The sequence below is a fragment of the Copadichromis virginalis genome, linkage group LG10 (genome assembly GCF_057382275.1).
Source record: "Copadichromis virginalis isolate Kocher_CV1m ecotype Utaka linkage group LG10, C_Virginalis_male_GT1.1, whole genome shotgun sequence".
Lineage (NCBI taxonomy): Eukaryota > Metazoa > Chordata > Actinopteri > Cichliformes > Cichlidae > Copadichromis > Copadichromis virginalis.
In genome coordinates, this window is record NC_140627.1 from 2,919,527 (window position 1) to 2,938,743 (window position 19,217).

General features: G+C 41.1%; 3 protein-coding genes across 3 annotated transcripts; 1 reads left to right on the plus strand and 2 right to left on the minus strand.

The window, feature by feature from the left end:
• Positions 1 to 714: 714 nt before the first annotated feature.
• thap12a (THAP domain containing 12a) lies at positions 715 to 7,832 on the minus strand. Its single transcript, XM_085469463.1, has 5 exons — positions 7,628 to 7,832; positions 6,703 to 6,820; positions 6,446 to 6,544; positions 2,952 to 2,988; positions 715 to 2,823 (listed from the first exon to the last, which is right to left on the minus strand). Exons 1-5 carry the CDS (start codon positions 7,711 to 7,713, stop codon positions 1,007 to 1,009), a joined length of 2,157 nt encoding a protein of 718 aa, XP_085325589.1. The 5' UTR covers positions 7,714 to 7,832; the 3' UTR covers positions 715 to 1,006.
• Positions 7,833 to 8,534: 702 nt separating this feature from the next.
• Positions 8,535 to 11,453, plus strand: LOC146699651 (uncharacterized). The gene is made up of 7 exons (XM_085469464.1): positions 8,535 to 8,841; positions 9,110 to 9,190; positions 9,280 to 9,965; positions 10,060 to 10,378; positions 10,469 to 10,529; positions 10,606 to 10,861; positions 10,958 to 11,453. Exons 2-7 carry the CDS (start codon positions 9,149 to 9,151, stop codon positions 11,220 to 11,222), a joined length of 1,629 nt encoding a protein of 542 aa, XP_085325590.1. The 5' UTR covers positions 8,535 to 8,841; positions 9,110 to 9,148; the 3' UTR covers positions 11,223 to 11,453.
• A 435-nt stretch (positions 11,454 to 11,888) lies between these two features.
• stt3a (STT3 oligosaccharyltransferase complex catalytic subunit A) lies at positions 11,889 to 18,873 on the minus strand. Its single transcript, XM_085469465.1, has 18 exons — positions 18,798 to 18,873; positions 17,966 to 18,086; positions 17,811 to 17,871; positions 17,600 to 17,721; positions 17,338 to 17,483; positions 16,795 to 16,885; positions 16,520 to 16,626; positions 16,270 to 16,434; positions 15,932 to 16,112; positions 15,692 to 15,847; positions 15,512 to 15,603; positions 15,060 to 15,215; positions 13,789 to 13,977; positions 13,541 to 13,657; positions 13,362 to 13,464; positions 12,980 to 13,168; positions 12,704 to 12,819; positions 11,889 to 12,255 (listed from the first exon to the last, which is right to left on the minus strand). The coding sequence occupies exons 2-18, from the start codon at positions 18,051 to 18,053 to the stop codon at positions 12,217 to 12,219; spliced, it is 2,118 nt and encodes a 705-aa protein (XP_085325591.1). The 5' UTR covers positions 18,054 to 18,086; positions 18,798 to 18,873; the 3' UTR covers positions 11,889 to 12,216.
• Between the last annotated feature and the right edge of the window lie 344 nt (positions 18,874 to 19,217).

Here is a 19,217-nt window from a genome sequence, read left to right on the forward strand (position 1 = left end):
AATTACTCAATTGTTTCTGTGCTGCATCATGAATTAATTCTATCCTTCGACCTTAGCCATCAAAGTAATCAGCCTTTTTTTCAGTCGGCGTTTGTCAGTTTAAAGTGCAGAGTTTGTCCTTGCATGCTCGCTAGTTCCTCTTTGGCAAGTACACTCAAGAGTCCAGACTTCTGAGGACACAGCAGCAGGTTTGATGACTATGGCTCACCTTAAGTATACTTTACTGGCTTTTTACCCTTATAAGTAATATTTACAATGAACATAGCATGTAATTGACCTAATTGTCTTCTTTTAGGTTATATATACAATTCTACAGGCACTCCAGCAAGTTGTTTGGCTATAAAAGAGTCCATCCATCCATCCATCCGCTTCCGCTTACCCTTTTCAGGGTCGCGGGGGGTGCTGGAGCCTAACCCAGCTGTCATAGGGCGAGAGGCGGGGTACACCCTGGACAGGTCGCCAGTCTGTCGCAGGGCCAACACACAGGGACAGACAATCATTCACACTCACTCGCACATTCACACCTAGTGCCTATTTGGATTTTCCAATTAACCTATCCGCCCATAAAAGAGTCACTGATGTTAAATTATTATGGAGTGAACACTGGGTTTATTTAGAAGAAGGCGATAAAGAACTATGCCAAAATTCTTCTTCTGCTGTTTTAAATGTCCACAGTAAAAGGGGATATGTTCAAGCAAGAAATCACTCGTCTGAATAATTTTATGGCTTTATTTTTTTTAACAAAGAAAATGCATCCAAATTATGGAAACCTGTGTAAGAAAACAAAAACAAAACCTGAACAGCGTTCAGGGCTGCACTCAACGTTCACCAAGCAGCCACGCTGCAGCACAGGAGGCCGTTTTCCTGTAAAGGGAGGGCCGTCATCGGCAAAACAAGATGGTGAACTTGTCATTTTTTCTTCAGTTTCTGGAGCCAGCACAGCGACGCTTGTATGTGTTAGGAAGTATCTAACACCTGTCTCTGCTCCGCTGAGCGTGATTCCCGACTACGACTCCTGCTGCACCTCAAGGTATGTCTTCACGTAGGTATCAGCCAATGAATCCAGATCAAACCTAACATCATAGTTAATGTTCAAAAGAGCAAGGCTTTTGGACTTAAATCTGTCAGGCGTGCTCTCCATGTACATTGTGAAGCGCTTGTATGCCACGTTGCAGTTGTCCTCTAAAGCCAAGGCAGGCAGGACACCGATCAGTCTGAAGACCGCCAGCATGTTTGGGAAGAACTTGACGTCAGCCAGCTGCAGTGTTTCATGGAGACTGGAGGGAAAAGTCTCACCTTTCCCCTTTTTGTTCCATTTAACCCACCAACAGTGCAACTCTGCAGAAAGGGTTCCTGCATTTGGGATGTCATTATTAAATGCCTGCACATTCACCTCTTCGGGCTCTGTGGATTTGTGCTGCTCTATGACAGCAGGGATCAGCGACAGACACCTGAGAAGCTTCAGGTGGTCTTCACAGAAGAGTCGATTCATTTCTCGGATGGTGTGATTCACCACAGGAACAGACAGGTGTTCCTTGTAGTAACTCTCTGGCCGCATGGATCCACATTCTGCCTGATGCTTCCTCAAGAACGACCGAGGAAGCTTCGCTGAAATTTCCATGGTTGCAGCTATGGTAAGAGCCTCATCGTTCCAGAATTCGTGATACACGTCGATGTTGTCAGACACCTCTTTCAGAGAATGCAACACAGCTTTTAAACTGGCTGCAGCTAAATGGGTTTCTGTTGCGTTCCCTTGTATATTTTTCCCAAAGGCTTGGGTGAGCGTCATCACGTTTTTCAGAACAACCAACGCTATCACGAACTCAAAGTCGGTCAGTGCTTTTGAAATCTCTAAAGCGTTTTGTGAGACTTGATCACTCCATTTCATATCTTCATTGTCATGCACGCTGTCTATACAGAGTAGCAGTGCCTCCAGGATATCCACTGCCACTTCAAACGCATCATTTCTTCTGGTCCATCCGGTGCGACAGATCTCTTTCAGTTCGTTGGCTTTCTCCTCGTTGTCAGGGTAGAAAATCGAAATTGCGTTCTCGAGCTCCAGCTGCAGTAACGCTGACTGACCGAAAAAAGACTCAATCTTCTTAAAGGTAAACATGACAAGCTGAACCCCTGACTGAGCCATCCCACTGGCCAGCGACATGTTCAAGGACTGACTGGAGCTCAGTGTGAGCACAGCCCTCGGATGCATCTCCATTAGTTTGGCAGCCAATATTTTTATTTGATTAAAATGCGTCCCTGAGCAGGAGTGAGCTTGTCCTCTACACTTTTCCATATCTAACCCCCATTTGTCAGTCATTTCAGACAGCAGTTTCTCTGCAAGGATATCTCTATCTCCTTCGAAGTTCAAGAATCCGACAAACCTTTCCCTCTGAAAGTTAGACTCGTCCACGTAGCGAACAAAGACAGGGAGCTGCCATTCTCCCGAGAACTTCACTGGATCACCAGTGAGTAAAGAGAAAAAACTGCTTTGTTTAATTTCCTCCACAAGCTTACTGCGGACGAATTTCTCACACACCTCAATCAGCTGATTCAGCTGTTCGGTGGAGCAGCACTCCTTGTTGTCATTGTACCTCTTCTTTAGGACTTCATCTCCACACATGATGCGATTATCTAGCAATGCCTGAAAGCTGCTGGACCCAAGGCCTTGGTCCTTATTATTGGCAGGCCCCATAGGAGGAATGCTTTGCTCTCCCAGCAGGAGAAGGACTTCAAATAATGACTTCAGATACTCTTTGTATTCTTCTTCCTCTGATAACGTCGGGATGTCTTCCTTAGCTGTTGCTGCTTGAGACTTTTTCATTTCTGAAAAAGAAAAGGAAACGCTTGAAGGAAAACTCAACAACTCCTCTGTAACAAATGAGCCTGTGGGATGTTTATAGTGCCATTTTTCATTAATAAATATCTGTGTGTGTGTTGATGTTTCTACTTACTCTTCCTTCCCTTGCTTTCCATTTCATTGTCTTTGGTCTACCAAAAAAGATATAAAAAAAGAGTTAATATATACCACTTAAAATGCCACTGAGATACAATCATAATATACACATGTGGTCAGAAGTTTACAAACATGCATGATTGTTATGGTAATTTTAGGCCTTTAATAATTCTTTTAAAGTGTCCTTTTCCTAAGATGAATAACAGAGTACTTAACTGACTGCCCAGCTTGAGGAGCTTGTGCTAAATAAAAAGCAGTGCCTGTTATTCAGACACGTTTTTAGCTTTAGTGAAGATAATACCAAACAAAAAGAAGGAAACAAAACACTTGCAGCACAATTATATTACAGAAGTCTCCCAGCTTTAGTAGAGTAAGCTATTCACAGTAGAAACCCAGTGAACTAAAGGAAAGAGAGTGTGCATGTTGATGTGTTGATGATATTGCACTGTGGTGTGGCTAAACAGAGTACGATCAACAGCACAGTGATTCCTGACACACATGAGAATGTCTTCCTTCGTGGATAAAAGCAAGGCCCAAAGCCCAGAACTGAACCCTCCTGAATATTTGTGGACTATAGTAGTAAAAAACAGCTCCATGCCAGGAAGCCAACCAGTTCTGCCAAGAGTGATCAAATATTCTACCAGAACTATCCTAGATGCTTGTTAATGACTACCAAAGGCATGTGGTCAAGGTGAAACTTGCTATTTAATCAAATATGTCCAATTTCAAACCTGTGTGAATTAAAGAAAATTCAAAAGAAATTCAAAGTTCTGCACCAAATTCTTGTATTTTCGGAATTCATTACAGATGTATGCTGTAATGAGATGCTTTTTTTTTTTAATATGAAATAAAAAACTATACAGAAACATGAGATATCATGTTTCTGTATAGTTTTTTATTTCATATTTATATCCTGTTCATAGCTTGTACTCACTACAGCCTGTACATACTTATAGTTAGGGCTGCCACAAACGATTATTTTGATAGTCGACTAGTCACCGATTATTTATACGATTAGTCAACTAATCAGATCATCATCCACTGGACGTAAAACTACAGCTTATTGCACCAGCAGCATCTGCTCTTATATAACTATCATTAGCTTACAGCTTTAAGTGTTTAAGGTCTGTGCTAACTAAAAATAAAGACAAGATGATAGTTTATTCAATTTTAATGAAATTTGCAGATTGTTTTGGTAAAGTTTAATAAACTCCTTGCTATCTAAAATATAACAGGACACCGGAGTATATTCTCCAGCATCTCACACTTCTGATAATCAGCTGTCTGCTTGACGTTTATTCAGCTGTGTAAAAACTATAACTTTAATCTCAGCCAAACCGATTTACTCAGGAACAAATAAAATACAAAAAAAAAAAAAAGCCAAACAACAACATTTTTAAGTTATCTAAGTGACTCATATATATTTAACCTGAGTCGCGAAAGACGGCAGTGGGTTTGAAAACAATTTGCCGGGAGTCCGGTGTTCTCACGGCGCTAGTGACCTAGCCCCCGGCTAGCTATCGAGCTAGTGGGTAACAGACGTCTCCGAAAATGTCGGAGCGCTTTTGAAAATATGTGGTGTCCTGATAAACTGAGCCGATATTTGAGGTTTACACAGCTACATTCTCGCCTAAAAATATGTTAAACGTTTATTTTGTGACCCAGAAAGAATAATAAGAGTAATATTAAAACTAACTAGCTACCGCCATTGTTGGAAACTAAGCTGGGCCGCGCTATGAATTCTGGGACACAGCTGCTTCTTCTTCTTCGGGGTTTAACGGCAGCTGGCATCCTTGTACATGCAGTGCTGCCATCTTCTGTTTCAGTCCGTTATTACACTCTTAAATCCTGCTATTATTCCTGCGTCTTTTGCGATCTTACAAAGCTTCAAACGACGCGTCGACTATTAAATCAGTCGTCGACGATTTTGATAGTCGACGTAATCGTGACTAGTCGACAAATCGTGGCAGCCCTACTTATAGTTATAGAATATTCACAACATACTTCATACCGTGTACATTATAACATACCATAATAGACCCATTTCTGTAATATACTTACATATCTATATTATTGCTAATATATATTGTAATATGTCTATATCATGGCTAAAGCACTTCTGGATGGATGCAAACTGCATTTCGTTGCCCTGTACCTGTGACATGTGCAATGACAATAAAGTTGAACTCTATTCTATTCTATTACTACAAGATCCAGATGTTTAATTATGAATAAAGGTATGTGTCCTTTCTCAGCTGTCTTTGTAATGAATATTAAAATCTTTCCTCAATTTTAAAGACATAATGTTAAACATGAATAAAGTCTTCATTTGTGTAATGCTGGTATACATTTTTTGTGATATAAAAAAAGTCATTTTTCGACTTCATTGCTATAACACAGCCATGCGTTTACATTTCATACTGTGCAACCATGAGACAAGCGCAGACATGTCTGAGAGCTGCGTGTCAGCCTCTGTTGATCATTCACTACAAACAAAGCACATTACTTAAAAACACACCATCATATACAAATGACTCCACCGAGCACTGCTGGAGCACAAGAGAGTTACACTCCATAGGACAGGAAGACCAAAAGGCTCATGGAAACTACTGTTGCAGTTAAATGGTGGACATGCAGGGCTTTAAGCAGCTGGTTAAAAAGCTCAGCCCAAGATACAGCATCCTAATCCCAATATTTTCCAGTTTTATTGTGTTACAATATTGTTCAGGCTCCTGAAGAGTTAGACGTTTACTTTAGTTACTGTTTAAGTGTCACGCAGTTATTTTCTACTTAAAATGTGCAGCAAAAAAACTGCCTACGCTTACATTTGTCACTGGATATACTCCTGTGTCTTTATTATTGCACTATAACGGTGCTGTTGGGGCCGTGTGTCAGTAGACTCACATTACAAATTAGGCAGTCTGTCATAACTGACAGTAGTTCAGTGGAAAAGAAGGATGGAAATATCGTGATATAATTTTGGAGCTGTATTGCTCACTCTTATTGCTCCATACAAGAACTGTTGACTATCTTTTGAACCACGTTGTGTTAAAAATACAGTAGTTATTCATTCTTTTTGGTTTGTATAACATGCAACGGCTACTATTATCTTCACCCCTTATATGCAAACACAAAATGCCTCTCTCACTTTGTGAGAGCACAGAATGACTGCTTTTCCTCTTCCTCTCTTTTTGTGCTGACACACACTAAATGTCACGTGCCCCATGTAACTGCATTTATCTCATTTTGCTTTTGGTAGGCATTTCTGTCACAAATATTCCTCTATTTATCCTCCCATCCACCAAGATGGTTTGCTCGTTTAGTTTTTGGTATGCTCTATATCAAATATATTTTCATGTATATTTATTCTTTTAACTTTGGTGCATTAAAGCCTGAGTATACTGCAAAACCAGAATAGATCATCAATAATTAAAAATGTCTGACTTTATCAGGGATTCGCATCCCTGAACACTTCTGATTAATTTAACCCACCGTCGGTTTAGTGCGCTTCGCCTGTCCATTCTGAGGTTGGCTTGACATATCAAAAGCAGTTGGTATGGAATCATCCTTCAGCACTGTACTCTGAGCATCCTGTAACCAAAACACATACGATGACCTCGTTAATGAGGTAAAACCTGAACTACAACAAAAATAAACTGAAACCCCAATTTATTTTTTCAGATTTTATATAAGGACTGAAAACTCCATTGTTTCTTGTAATACGGACAATTTGGACCAATAGTACTTACACTGTCAATCAAAGACGTTTCAAAATGTTTCCCACAAACTCTGTAGTATCTGTACAGGTGCTCTGGTGATCTGTCAATCAGGTCTTGCCTCTGGCATTTTTCAGCCCACTTCTTGGACCTGAAACAAGGAACCAAACTGTGGACAAACTTCAACAGTACTGTATACTAATTAAACAAGATCCTTTATTGCACATTTGCAGATATTAAAATGATACAGAGACTGACTGAATATACAATGTTGAAAAACAGATTTTTATTGAATTTGGAAACAATTGCTAGGTTGGGTTAGAAGTATAGTGACTGTCTTACAAGAGATGCTTTTACAATGTTTTGAATATGAAAGCTATGAATGCACACAGAAGCTTCAGTGCATATAGATCACACAAGGCAATTTTCAAAAGCTTCCAGTAACAAATTCAACGTTATAGCTTTGTGTATTCTCGAGGAACGATGCAGGAGATCGGCAATTAGTTCTTTATTGTATACTAAGTGAACCAACATGCTCTACACAGGATACTGCACATGATACTTCTTTGTGAGACTATATGTCTCACAAACTATAGAAGCTGCTGGTAGAATTCAGACACTAATTAAAGTTTTACAAGGATTGGCCGGTGAGTTTGAACACCTAACTGCCATTGACTCGTTGATATTTACATTTTTAAAACTTTATTTCCTACCCTGCTTAAATCTTGTAACACTGCTTTTACCAAACTGTTATGACAAACCGTGATCTTCCAGATGTGCTTAGCAATATGCAAAAAAGCAAACCTACGAACATTTTTACTACCAAATGCTTTTGAATAAAAACGGTACTAAACAGTTAAATGCAAAGGTTGCAAAAAGCGTGCCATAGTTTCCTCTATAACAAAGTCTCACTTCTTGCTAGCTTGGGGTTACTGTTTGCGATGCTAACATCAGTTACCTTTCTGCATCATTCGGGAACCGGAAGAGGGGCTGAGGGTCAGATTTGCCACTGGGACAGTTCGGCACAGCGCAGTGATTTTGCATTCTATATATTTTACGAAAGAAACCCTTTTTATAAAAATCGTTTTATTTTCAGAGGGTAGCAAAAGAACTGCTAACGTCAATAGCGGAAGCTTAAAAGAGCTTCCGAGTTGTGCTTTCAAAATAAAATACTTTGGGCTAACTGGGTAATAATTTTATATAATTTTATAAAATACTTTTAGTATTTTTAAGAAAAAGATTTTTGTTCCTTATCAACTCAAAAACTACTGTACTTCTTTACAGTTTTCAAGGCTTTTTTAAAACTACTCTATATTTCTAGCTTACGCACAAAAAAGGTTTATGAATTTAAATAGACCTAATGAAAATGCCTAGAACGCGACACATATAAGCAAACAAATAACAAATGCATGGATAAAATTATAAATTGCCGCCTCGGTATGCAATATATGCCATTATGTGCTCATACGACTTTATTCTGAAGGCTGTTATTGAGTAGCTTGACTTGGAAAATAACGTGCATCAAATGAGCGCGCGTTTCTTTTCTGTCCCATAATCCTCAGCGGTCTTTTCAAACTCTGAAAACATGCCGAGGCATAATCCCAAATGTATCTTGTGTTTGTGCTGAGGCGTGGGATCCGTAATATTAATATATCACACACAGTCATTGACTGTTATGCTTATTTTAAAAAGATAATTAGCTTTTATGTACTTGTGCAGAAAACAAAGTTAAAGGCTTGTGAAGACTGACATAAAAGCACCGCTTAATACAGTAGAGGCTTTCATAAGTCACACTCTCGTGTATTCGTTTGTTCCAACTCTATTTCCTGACAGCTGGTGTTTAACTGTCTCGACTTCTTTTTTTAAGGGCAACATTGGGTGTGTATCGGTCAGCACGGACCGGTATTACAGGAATTTTATTTGGGTTCAAACATTTAAACAGAAGGGGGGATAAAAACCTAAGGGCTGGAAGAATAACGTTATCTGTTGTTCTCGCGCTTAGTTTGGAGATATTTTATTGGTTGGTTTTGGTTTCTCGCGATACAGAGGTGGCCAATTGGAGCGCTGCAGCGCCAAGTCAAATCCTGAAGAAGCAAAACGAGGCGTGTTTTTCCCTCAGATTGAGCTGTGGGGCTGAGGTGGAGGGGTTTCTTGGAAGATTATAACGAAGGGGTAAGTCAGTGTTTCATATATAAGCATTACTTTAGCCCACTATCGGAGACTAACGGCAAATTTTCATTATGTCCAACTTGTATTCTTTAAGGTTATATTAGCTAGCTAACGTTAATTTACGACAGAGTACTGCATATGCGTATTCAACACGTAAAGTGAAGTTTAAGTTCGTCGGTTTTACTAAATTATTGAGTTTCGAGCACTTCGCGTGCAAGATGATGTTAATAACTAATCACGCAGTGTATTCCTTGCTTTGCTCACATTCCAGCATTCCTGACTAATTTAAGCAGTTTTGAGGGGCTACACAATGGAAGTTGCAGTTTCAAGACGGAACCACATCAGTAAGAAAGTAAGCTGACATAACATGACATTTTTTTGAAAGCCCATCTTGAATTTAGAAGATATCATGATGTAATGTTGTTGTTGTTTTTGTAACAGGAAAACAAGGAAAATGCCCAGCCTGCACATGAAAGAAAGTTAATTATAAAAGGAGAGAAAACATCTGTTGTGCCATTCCAACTGAAAAATGGCCCAAAACAGCAGACCCTACCAAAGAGTCAGCCCCTTAGAGCTAAGGCTAAACAAACTGACACTAGGTCAGTGCCTGAGGCCCAGAAACTGGCACCAGCTGCTGTGTCGTTATCAAGGAATGCTCTAGGAATGTATAAAGGAAAGATTGTCCAGTCAAAAATTGGGTCTATTTGGAAGGCAAGTGCAGGTATGATGGATCCTAACCCATCAGCACTGAAAATGGAGAACCAAAGGCCTGGAAAAATGGCAAGAAGAAGGTCCAAATCTGCTGCTGAGATGCAGAGACATGGTACTCAAAAACCTGCACCAGTGAGGTCCAAGTCTGTGTCTGATGGACCTGCTCAGGTTTCCAAGCCTGCTGCCAGCAGTCGTCGTCCTGCTGGATTCTCCTCTGCTCGCCCGCCTGCAAGAATCGTCCCAGCAACACTAACCACTGCTGGCTCTAGAAACACTACTGTGGCTCCCACCAAGGCAGGTGGGACTCACAACCCAAAGACACAGATTTCAGAACCTGACAAGAAGGTCAGCAAGCCTCTTGCCTCAAACACTATCAGTCAATACAGATTTACTATGGAGACTGCAGAAGAGAGAAAGTAAGATGTTCCACACATACATGCGATGTTTGCTATATTACAATTTAAAAAAAAAAAAAAAAAAAAAGGTAATTTATTTATGTGCTTTCTACAGAGCAAAACTGGCTGAGTGGCTGGCTTCAAAGGGTAAGGCTCTCAAGAGACCAGCCATGTCGACAGCAAAGCCCTCCAAAACCAACGTTTCTACAAAACCTGTCGTCAAACTTCAATCTCAGCCTGCTGCACGCCACATGCCTGAGCCAAGACTGGAAATGTACAACGCTGACACTGCTGTAGGCACTGTTTCCTGTGGAGATACTCAGAGGGCAGGACCAACAGCATCCAGCCAAACTCCAGTGATCATGAACACTACACTAGACCTAGAAACTTCTGATGGGGATCTGTCTGCTGAGTCACAAGACAGAGTGGATGATGTAAGCAGAAATGGAGCATGGTTTCATCCTCTAATTAGCTCGATTAAAATGTATAATATTGAACATCAAAGATCTCCCTTTGTTTTATAGATTGTTGTGAATCTCTGTGATGCCTTGGAGGCCATGGAAACGCCATCGAGATGTAGCAATGGTAAAATAATCAGCATTATGCAGTTCTTTAAATATCTGATGCCTTTGTTTACATATTTGTCATTTGTGTTGATAAGAACTCACAGGTTTGACAGATAAATGCAACAGTGAAATGGAGGACAGCATAAATGAATGTAAAGCGGAGGAACTGAAGATTGACATGCCTGAGGATGCTGGTAAGCAGGTGAAGGATGAAGCAGAAGAAAGCGATGATCAGAAAGTGGAGATGGATTATGTAGAAAGTGATGATGACGACGTGATAGAGACTACTCCAGAGATGGAGGATTCATCAGTGATCAAATACAGCGTGAAAACAACGCCATACTTGCAAAGGTGAGCCGGTCAACTTTGTCTTAGCAAATCTATTCAGTTGAGTATTTGAGCCACTTCGTTCTTAACTCTTACAAAATGATTCTCTCAACATTTCAGTGTCAGAAAAACAATTGAAGGCGAGGTCGGCACGAGTGCATCCAGGAGAAAGAGCAACATTAATGATCTCAAGTTTCTGACACCTGTGCGCCGCTCCTCCCGCATCCACAAGAAATCCAGCCAGCTGCCCAAGATGCTCGTCGATCACGATCCCTGCGTGTCATCGCTGGCTGAGCTGGTGAAGCTGGATGATAATCCTAACGCCTACATCTACAGAAAGAACACTGCACTCGTCGCGGATCTCCCGGACAAGTCCAGCCTCTAAAGAAACCTATATTTGTACTATTTCTAAGGGGGGGTGTATTCAGCAATGCTTGGTACTCAACCTAATTGACACTTTAAAGATGATTTTAATATTGAATTGTCCTAATATGAAATATTTTACTGTATTTATGTTCATGCTGTCCTGCTTTGTTTCCTTGAATACTAACTTTTCTAAAGTTAACACTTTACGACAATTAAACACTTTTCTGAAGTTGTCTTTAAAAAATGAAGTCTTGAGTGCATCTTTTTATAGAACCTATGTAATGAATTGAAACTGTCTTCCATCTATAAAGTGAGCAAGAGTTAAAATTATGATAAGTAACCCTACATTCTGGCAGCTAATTGGCTGTTGTTCACTGATGTCGGACCATCACATTTCAGAGCTTCCAGAGTAGCTCATGGATAATTTGTTCCCTGGCAGAAAATGAGTGGGGAGACTAAATCCAATCATTTTCTTGCTTTCCATATGAACCATTACCTGCTCAAGCGTGGTTGGTCAGCAGTAAACTCTACAAACATTTTTGCTCCTAGCCTACTGTTCAAAGCGTGAGAAACAAGAGGATCGGGCAGCCAACAAAACTGATCCAACTGAATATCAACAGCTGACTACAGCCTACACTGCATTTCATTTCAGTGACGGGGAAGGAAAAAAAAAAAAGACACTCAGTTGTATTCCGATTTAATCCCACTTTAATTGACCACATTGTAAAAATTCAACCGCTCACAAATGACCACCTCTTGGCAAAATACACTTCCTAGATCAAACTGGACGTTTTGACATCATCTCCCTCTGATCCCAGATGAGATGTTTCATTATAAACAAAATTTAAAAAAAATGAAAATCATCTATAAAGAAAAAGGAGACATGTGTGATGCCATTTTCTTCCCCCAAACAAAAGGCATATAAAAAAGGTACTCTTTTCCCGCTCGACTGCTGACCACAGAGGAAGGCGTTCAGTGCGCTTAAAGGCCGTTTTCACTGCTGTCTGTGCGCCTTATGTCCTTGAAAGACCCCGATTGTCCAGATCTTTCACCTAAAGAACAGGAGAACACTTAGCTTAGAAAGTTCTGTTCTGAAACTGATTTTAGATGTTTACACAGTTTAACTTTAAACTGTGGAAAGGTCACTTTATTAAAAAGACAAAAAACAAAAAAAGCCCGTCCTCAAACAAACTAATCTTTGAGTGATTTAAAAGGTAAAATCACAAGAATTTGCATTAATCAGTAAACTTAAGCTTTTATAGTTTAGTCATATAACATTTCATTAAATTAAAAACAATGTTTACTATAATGTAAGATAAGCATGTGAGAAGCTTGATTCAGTTTTAAGCAATAATTCCCCTCATATTCTAATAATCAGAAAAACAAAGTGATAAAAACTGAAATGAGTAAACCTACAATGGAAACAATCTGGAACCAAACACTCAACATGAAAATACAGAACTATAACAACTGTTATAGAGACAAAGTTAGCTTGTTTACCTTGTATATCCTAACCAGCCAGTGCTCTGTTGTGTAAGCCTCCTCCAGTACATCCAGTTCAAAGTCTTTGTTCCCAATCTCGGCATTCCTCACTCTGTCATAACCAGGTGGGCGCTCTGCAAAAGAGGGAACCAGAATTAATCAGAAAAACCACTGGCTGTGTATTTGTTTTGTTTTTTTAATTTCTGAATCACATTCCTCCAGTTGGAATTTAGGAGGCTCATATAAAGTGATAAATAGATCAGACTAGGGGTAGAAGGTACTAGAAGCACTCACTGGCCTCTGTGTAGACCTGGCCAAAGCGGTAGTAACACATCTTGTACATGAGGCAGTTAAGCAGGACTGGCGAGCCCTCGCGGTCCACCCTGAACTCTCCGGTGGGAGTGTAGTAGTCGTGCTCCTTGATATGCTTGCCGGTGTCTGTACTTCCTCCAATACGGACCATCCACAGAAACTTGTTGATGTCTGTCATGCAAACACATACACCAATTAGAAAGGTGCTCATAACCGTCCAAACAGCAATGTCTTACTTCATGTGCTGAATGTTTAATGAGTTGACAAAAAAATGGAACTCCTAAAATTCAATTTCACTTATTTAGAAGCTTAAAAACACAACACCTTACATGCTGCACTAGTTATAAAGTATTAGGCGGCGTACCATCTGAAGAGTAGCCCGTCAGCCCTCCAAAGATGACCAGAACATAACTGACGTCGAGCTCTCTCATAATCTCGTAGGCCCTTTCCTCTGTCGATGCCATGGCCTGCAAAAGAAACGGCAGCATGGTCAGCACAGCAGCATTTCATAGACAATTTCACCTTAAAGGTCACCCAGCTCACCTGTCCAACTCTGGAGATGTGAGTATTGTTCCATGTGTTGTTGTCCACTAGAATGGTTCGATTAGCCATGGCAGTTATCTGATATCCGTAATCCCACCATGACATGACTTTGGCATCCTGGATAGGAAAAATAACACTCAGACACGTAGATGGGAAATCTGATCAAACGGCTGTGACTGCTGATCACTCATGACAACGATCTATAGTTTAATGATCAACCTTTTCTTCCTCACGTGGGATTAACTGACCTCAGGTGTGTTGTGGCGGAGCCAGTAGTAGGCCTCTCTGAAGTCATCAAAGATGATGCGGCTGCCGTCACCTCCACGGGCTGACAGGACAATCGATGGAGAGGAGTAGGCTTCGCTGGTCACCCAGGTAGAGTGGAACGTGTACGTGATGAGGAAGAAAGCCATTACCAGAATCATCCCACTGGCAACCTGGTAGGTTTACACAGACCATGTCAACATGCTTTTATATTCATTATTACTACACTTTATTTGGGATCAGGTAGTTTAAAACCAGGAACTGGGCCACTTAACGGGTAATGGAATAAATTGAGGGAGTGTGAAATAAAGAATGGGAGGAGATTTCTCTGATCTTTGAGTTTTGTCTCAAAGGTGAAAACAGCCAAATACTCAAGTGAGAAAGTGTAGAGAGAACCTTCTAAAGTCTCATTTGTGTGTTTAATTCCCTCTAGTGAGTAACGTTGTTGTTGCACTTATAATTTTTGTGGGAGTGTCTGCATTGCTCTGCAGGCACAAGTAAAATGGAGTGCTTATGTTGACTTGGAGCAAACAAATTTTGAACAACATTTACTGACACTGAGACGCACGAAGGAGGAAACACTGAGTCTATACATTTTGTCAACAGCACATCAAGACTGCCAGGATACTAACATTAGCACAAACTAGATGCAATTGCAGCAAATTCCATTTTGTTTTATAGAGGTCTCATCTTTGTGCTGTCAACACACTGAGGTCACACTGCATATTACCATCAAGCAGATCTATCATAGCTGTTGAGATCTGTGTAAATGCATAGTTATATTTCTTGGCAGGTGCAGGTCAGACTGGTGTAGCTTTGCACCCATCGCTACACTGAAAAATCATCTAAATCATGAGGAAGAATCTCAACTAAACACATTTATTTGGTCAAGGTTGTGAACCTTCAACAATGCAGTGTACCTATCCCACAATTGTTTGTAAACCTAACAGTAATTATACAACAATTCACCTTTAAGTGTAGTATCTGTTTCAAGTTGCATGAAATATCAAATACAAGAAGAGAAGAAAAGGTTTGTGTTCTCTTGGACAAGATTTTAAACATGAAAATCAAGACTATAAAACACTGAGCTGAGAGCTTGACAATGATGGATTATTTAAAATAATCAGTAGTTCTTTTTTTTTGTACAGGTTCAACCTGTCCGAATGCACAGATTTCATGTCACAACACGACCATGGCATAACAAAAGTCACTGTCACCACCTTACACAGCAAGCTTATCCTGTCAGCCAACTCACCTCATTTTTGATTGGGTAGGTGGAATCCTGCTGCTTCTTGCTCTTTTTGTCTGGCCGGCTGACGTCCAAATTCTTCATGTAAGTGGTTAGAACCTGGGACACGCCGATGCCTGACAGGATGCACATGACCGGAGCGAGTACCAGCATCAGACGCACCTGAGGAGGAAACAAGCAGTGCAGTTAAAAAAAACAAAAACAACCAACATATGACACAGACGGGGCGCATACAACATCCTAGACACCATTTCTTGTTTGCTTCGGTTACATTTAATGGTGTAAAAGTGATGCTATCAGGTTGCTTTTAAAATCCCAGAAGCAAACAACTGTCTCAGATGGCATGTGTAACACACACACACACACACACACACACACACACACACACACACACACACACACACACACACACACACACGTTTACAGAAAATAAAAGAAGGGCATTTAGGCAGCAGTACCATGACAGCTGAGAAGTACATGCTGGTGACGCCGTACATGATGATGAAGATCCTGGCATCCGACAGGTTGTTAAAACAGTAGTACAGACCGACTGTAAGAAGAGAAAGGTAAACTGGAATGAAATATAGAGTGATTACAGAATATTAAGCCAGTGCTACGCTGTGCTTTTGCTGCCTTGCCTGGGAACATGAAGACTAGGAGCTGCAGATCAAAGTAGTATGAGGACCAGGTGGTAGGCTGGTGCTCGGACACAGAGGCGATGATGGGAATATTGTTCTTGGCATAGGAAGGGTCCAGCAAGGAGTAGAAACGCCCGGTCCACGGAGAGATTTTACCTGACAGAAACGTGCTTATCATGTCACGTCAAAAGCTTTTAGAAAGGTTTTCCCATTCATTACTGTTATTGTTAATCCTCTTACCTGTCAGCATGAGAACAGCACCTACAGACAACAGGATAAAGCCCACCAGAGAGATGACGCTCTTGAACAGCACCTCAAATTGCTGAGCATTGAGTTTGCTGCGCAGGTAGTCCACAAAAGCATGGATCTGGCACAGACCAAACACGCCAAAGGCTGCCATGTGCTCCGATGACTGCACCGGCTGGTAAATGAAAAAAGGGAGACAAGGAACTGAACAGTGTGATACAAAGCAAAGTGAAACTTCTCATCATGAGAATATCACTACTTTTTAATCTTTAACAAAAAACCGTCCTGGAAGGAGGGTGTGTCAGGTGATGAAATGAGATTGTTCTTTTTACCTGGAAACCAACAAAAGAGATTTGCATGGAGAGGATGGTGCCCAGGCAGTAGACTGTGCAGTAAGCCACATATATGCGGTGTGAGAATCGGCCTGTGAGCATCAGAACCAGGACGTGGAGGGGAATAAGGTTGATGAGGAACACGTAGCCACCCCAGGAGGAAACCTAAATGCACACAGAGACCATTTCATGACCAAAGTCACCTCGTAATGCACTCAGTACAACATGCAGATCAGCTGCATCTCCTCACCATGTAGAAGTAAGCCAGCGCACACATGGACGACCAATACACTGAGCCTGTTTTCACAGCCTTGATCCACATGTAGTAGGTCAACAGCATGCAGAAGATGGCAATACCTGAGCAGGGAGGATCATTTTCTTATTATACTGTTTTGCACTTTCGGTGTATATCCTCTAATGCTACAGCTTTACTTTCATTATTGACTGAATATATAACATAGTTTACCAGGGAAAAAGCACTTTCTGACTGATGAATAAAATGAGCAGCCACTGAGTTTCTGTTACCTTCATTATCGTAGGAGCCAGCAACAGAACGAGAGATGTAACCAGGTACCACTGCAATCATGGCAGCTGCCAGGAGCCCAGCACCTGCATCCTGAAGAGACAAAAACACAGTTAAAACTAGTGTAGGTTAACACCACAGTCCTGCAATAAAGAGTCTTTACCATGTTCAGTTTTGTTCTAACAGTCTTAAGCCACTTTCACACACTTTCATTTAAGCTCTGTGGGAGCTTAAGTCTGAGAGGGAGAATGGACCCCCTAATGGTCCTCTACCTAATCACATGAGCCAAGGTGTGAAAATGGGTGTGGGTCACAATCAGCCAAGGTTTTGGGTGAGCTCATTGGGAAACCTGGCCCCACCCTATCATGCGATTTCCTGAGGTCAGATGGCCCAGGATGTGAGTAGGTGTTAAGGCGTCTGGGAAGGATCTCAAAACTGGATTATAGATGGCAGACAGTTGGTGTCGTAAACCACCGCCTCTGTTTTCCTGTAACATGATTCTTAATGAACAATGTGTCTGTGTTATAGGGTGATTTTCTTTTTACCTTCAGCTCCTTGGTTAAGTGGTACGTGACTATGGCGGTGAATGAGGAGAACAGGGGAGCCAGGAAGACGCAGACATTACGGATGTCAATTGTGATGTGGAAAAAATGTAGGACATGGTACAGGACAGCAGACGTGATCATCAGTCCTGGAGAAAGAAAACAGAAGCACACCATCATAATTTGACGTGAGCCTTCAAAAACTCACGTAACACACAAACTGCTCCACACGACAGGAGAATCTTACGACAATTTATGGTCTTACCCGGATAAATGGTGCCACCAATGATCCTCCCCAGAGGATACCAAGCCCTGTCATCAAACCAGTTGTGAAACTTATAAAATCCTTCTTCTGCCAAGAAGCGGGTGGTACGGTAGTTGAAGTACCTGGTTGTGACATTAAGGTGAAGGTGAGACAGGACTCTTCAGGAGGAAAAACTATTAATGTAATGAATGATGATGCAGACAGTACTTACGGGTCAAACTCATGGATGACACTTTCAAACCTCAACACGGAGAAGAGCCTGGTGGAGAATGCTGAGGAGGGAAAAGAAAGATTACATGGATCATTGTGATGTGTGTGTTGTATAGTGTTGTCCATGCTATCATATTCAGCGAGCAGAGGACTCACAGAGGACAGCGGCCATAGACAGGATCAGTAGCTTCAGCAGCGTGTCCTGTTTCTCATAGGACAAACGCAGGAAGCCCAGCTTGGTCATCTTGGCGAGGTTAGGGAAAGCTACCCGTACTACCTAATGGGAGAAAGACAATGGTTCTAAGCACAATAGAATAGGCACTACAAATGCACTTTTAGACATATGTTTATGCATGTATAAAAATCCCGCGGAATATGTTTCCAAGTCAGGTTCTAAGAAACAGAATCAGCAATCCAGATGTCAGGAGTTAACTTCCACGTCCAGCCCAACCACATAAGGCCACGCACTAACGTGTGGCGTCACAAAGCAGGAAGTAGACACTCTGGAAACCGTTTGCATGGATTTGTGCCCGTCTATTTCACATGTGCATTAAAAAGGTTTTACGAAAAGTGTCGAACCACTAAGCTCCAACGAGCCCTCATGCTTTCAAGACAGCACCACTATCAGAACGAGCCTCAAGTGCTGACAGCTAACCCACATCACCGAAAGAGCAAATGAACGGCAGCTAATACGGTTAAACCAGATCTCAACAACTGCACATATAAAGTGCATTCAGGCATAGTTGTAGTTTGTGCAGCGTCTTATTGCTAGTTAGCGTCAGGCCGGCTTGCATCCACTTCAAAGTGTGTTAGTTGCTAGGCTAACCTGCTAGCCTCTTTTTAATGAAAACCACAGTCACGCGCCAACTCCCTGGCTTATTTTTTAAAAAGAAGTATCTGCATCTCCTTCATATATAGCAACAGAAAATAAAAACTGGTAGTCCTGGAAAAGCTAACGCTTTTTAATATGTAATCTTCAGACACTTACCCGCTCCGCTCCTGCTACTCACTTTTCACACACAACCCTCACCAAGAGCTAATCCCGCCCCGACTAGAACATACTGCGTGCTTATTGGTTATGTGTCATTCAACGTTTTATTTTCTCGTATCTTATTGGTTCTTTGGATGTCAATCAGATTTTGTTCCTTACCCCGCCGCTGTAGTGTAGTGACGTGTCCTTACCGAGAAAAGAACACAGCCCCCTGTTGGTTGAAAATACTTTCACCTCATTTCGTTGGTGTAGATTCATTCTCATTATTTTTCACGTTGTTTCCTCTTACAAATCAACGTGTTACTTTTGAGTAAAGTTTTTCTTTCTCTCTCTATTAAAATAAAACTGCCCAAAAATAATTAATCCTCCCACTGTATCTTTTGGTGATCAGTTAATCACAGGTCTTTTTTAGCTCAA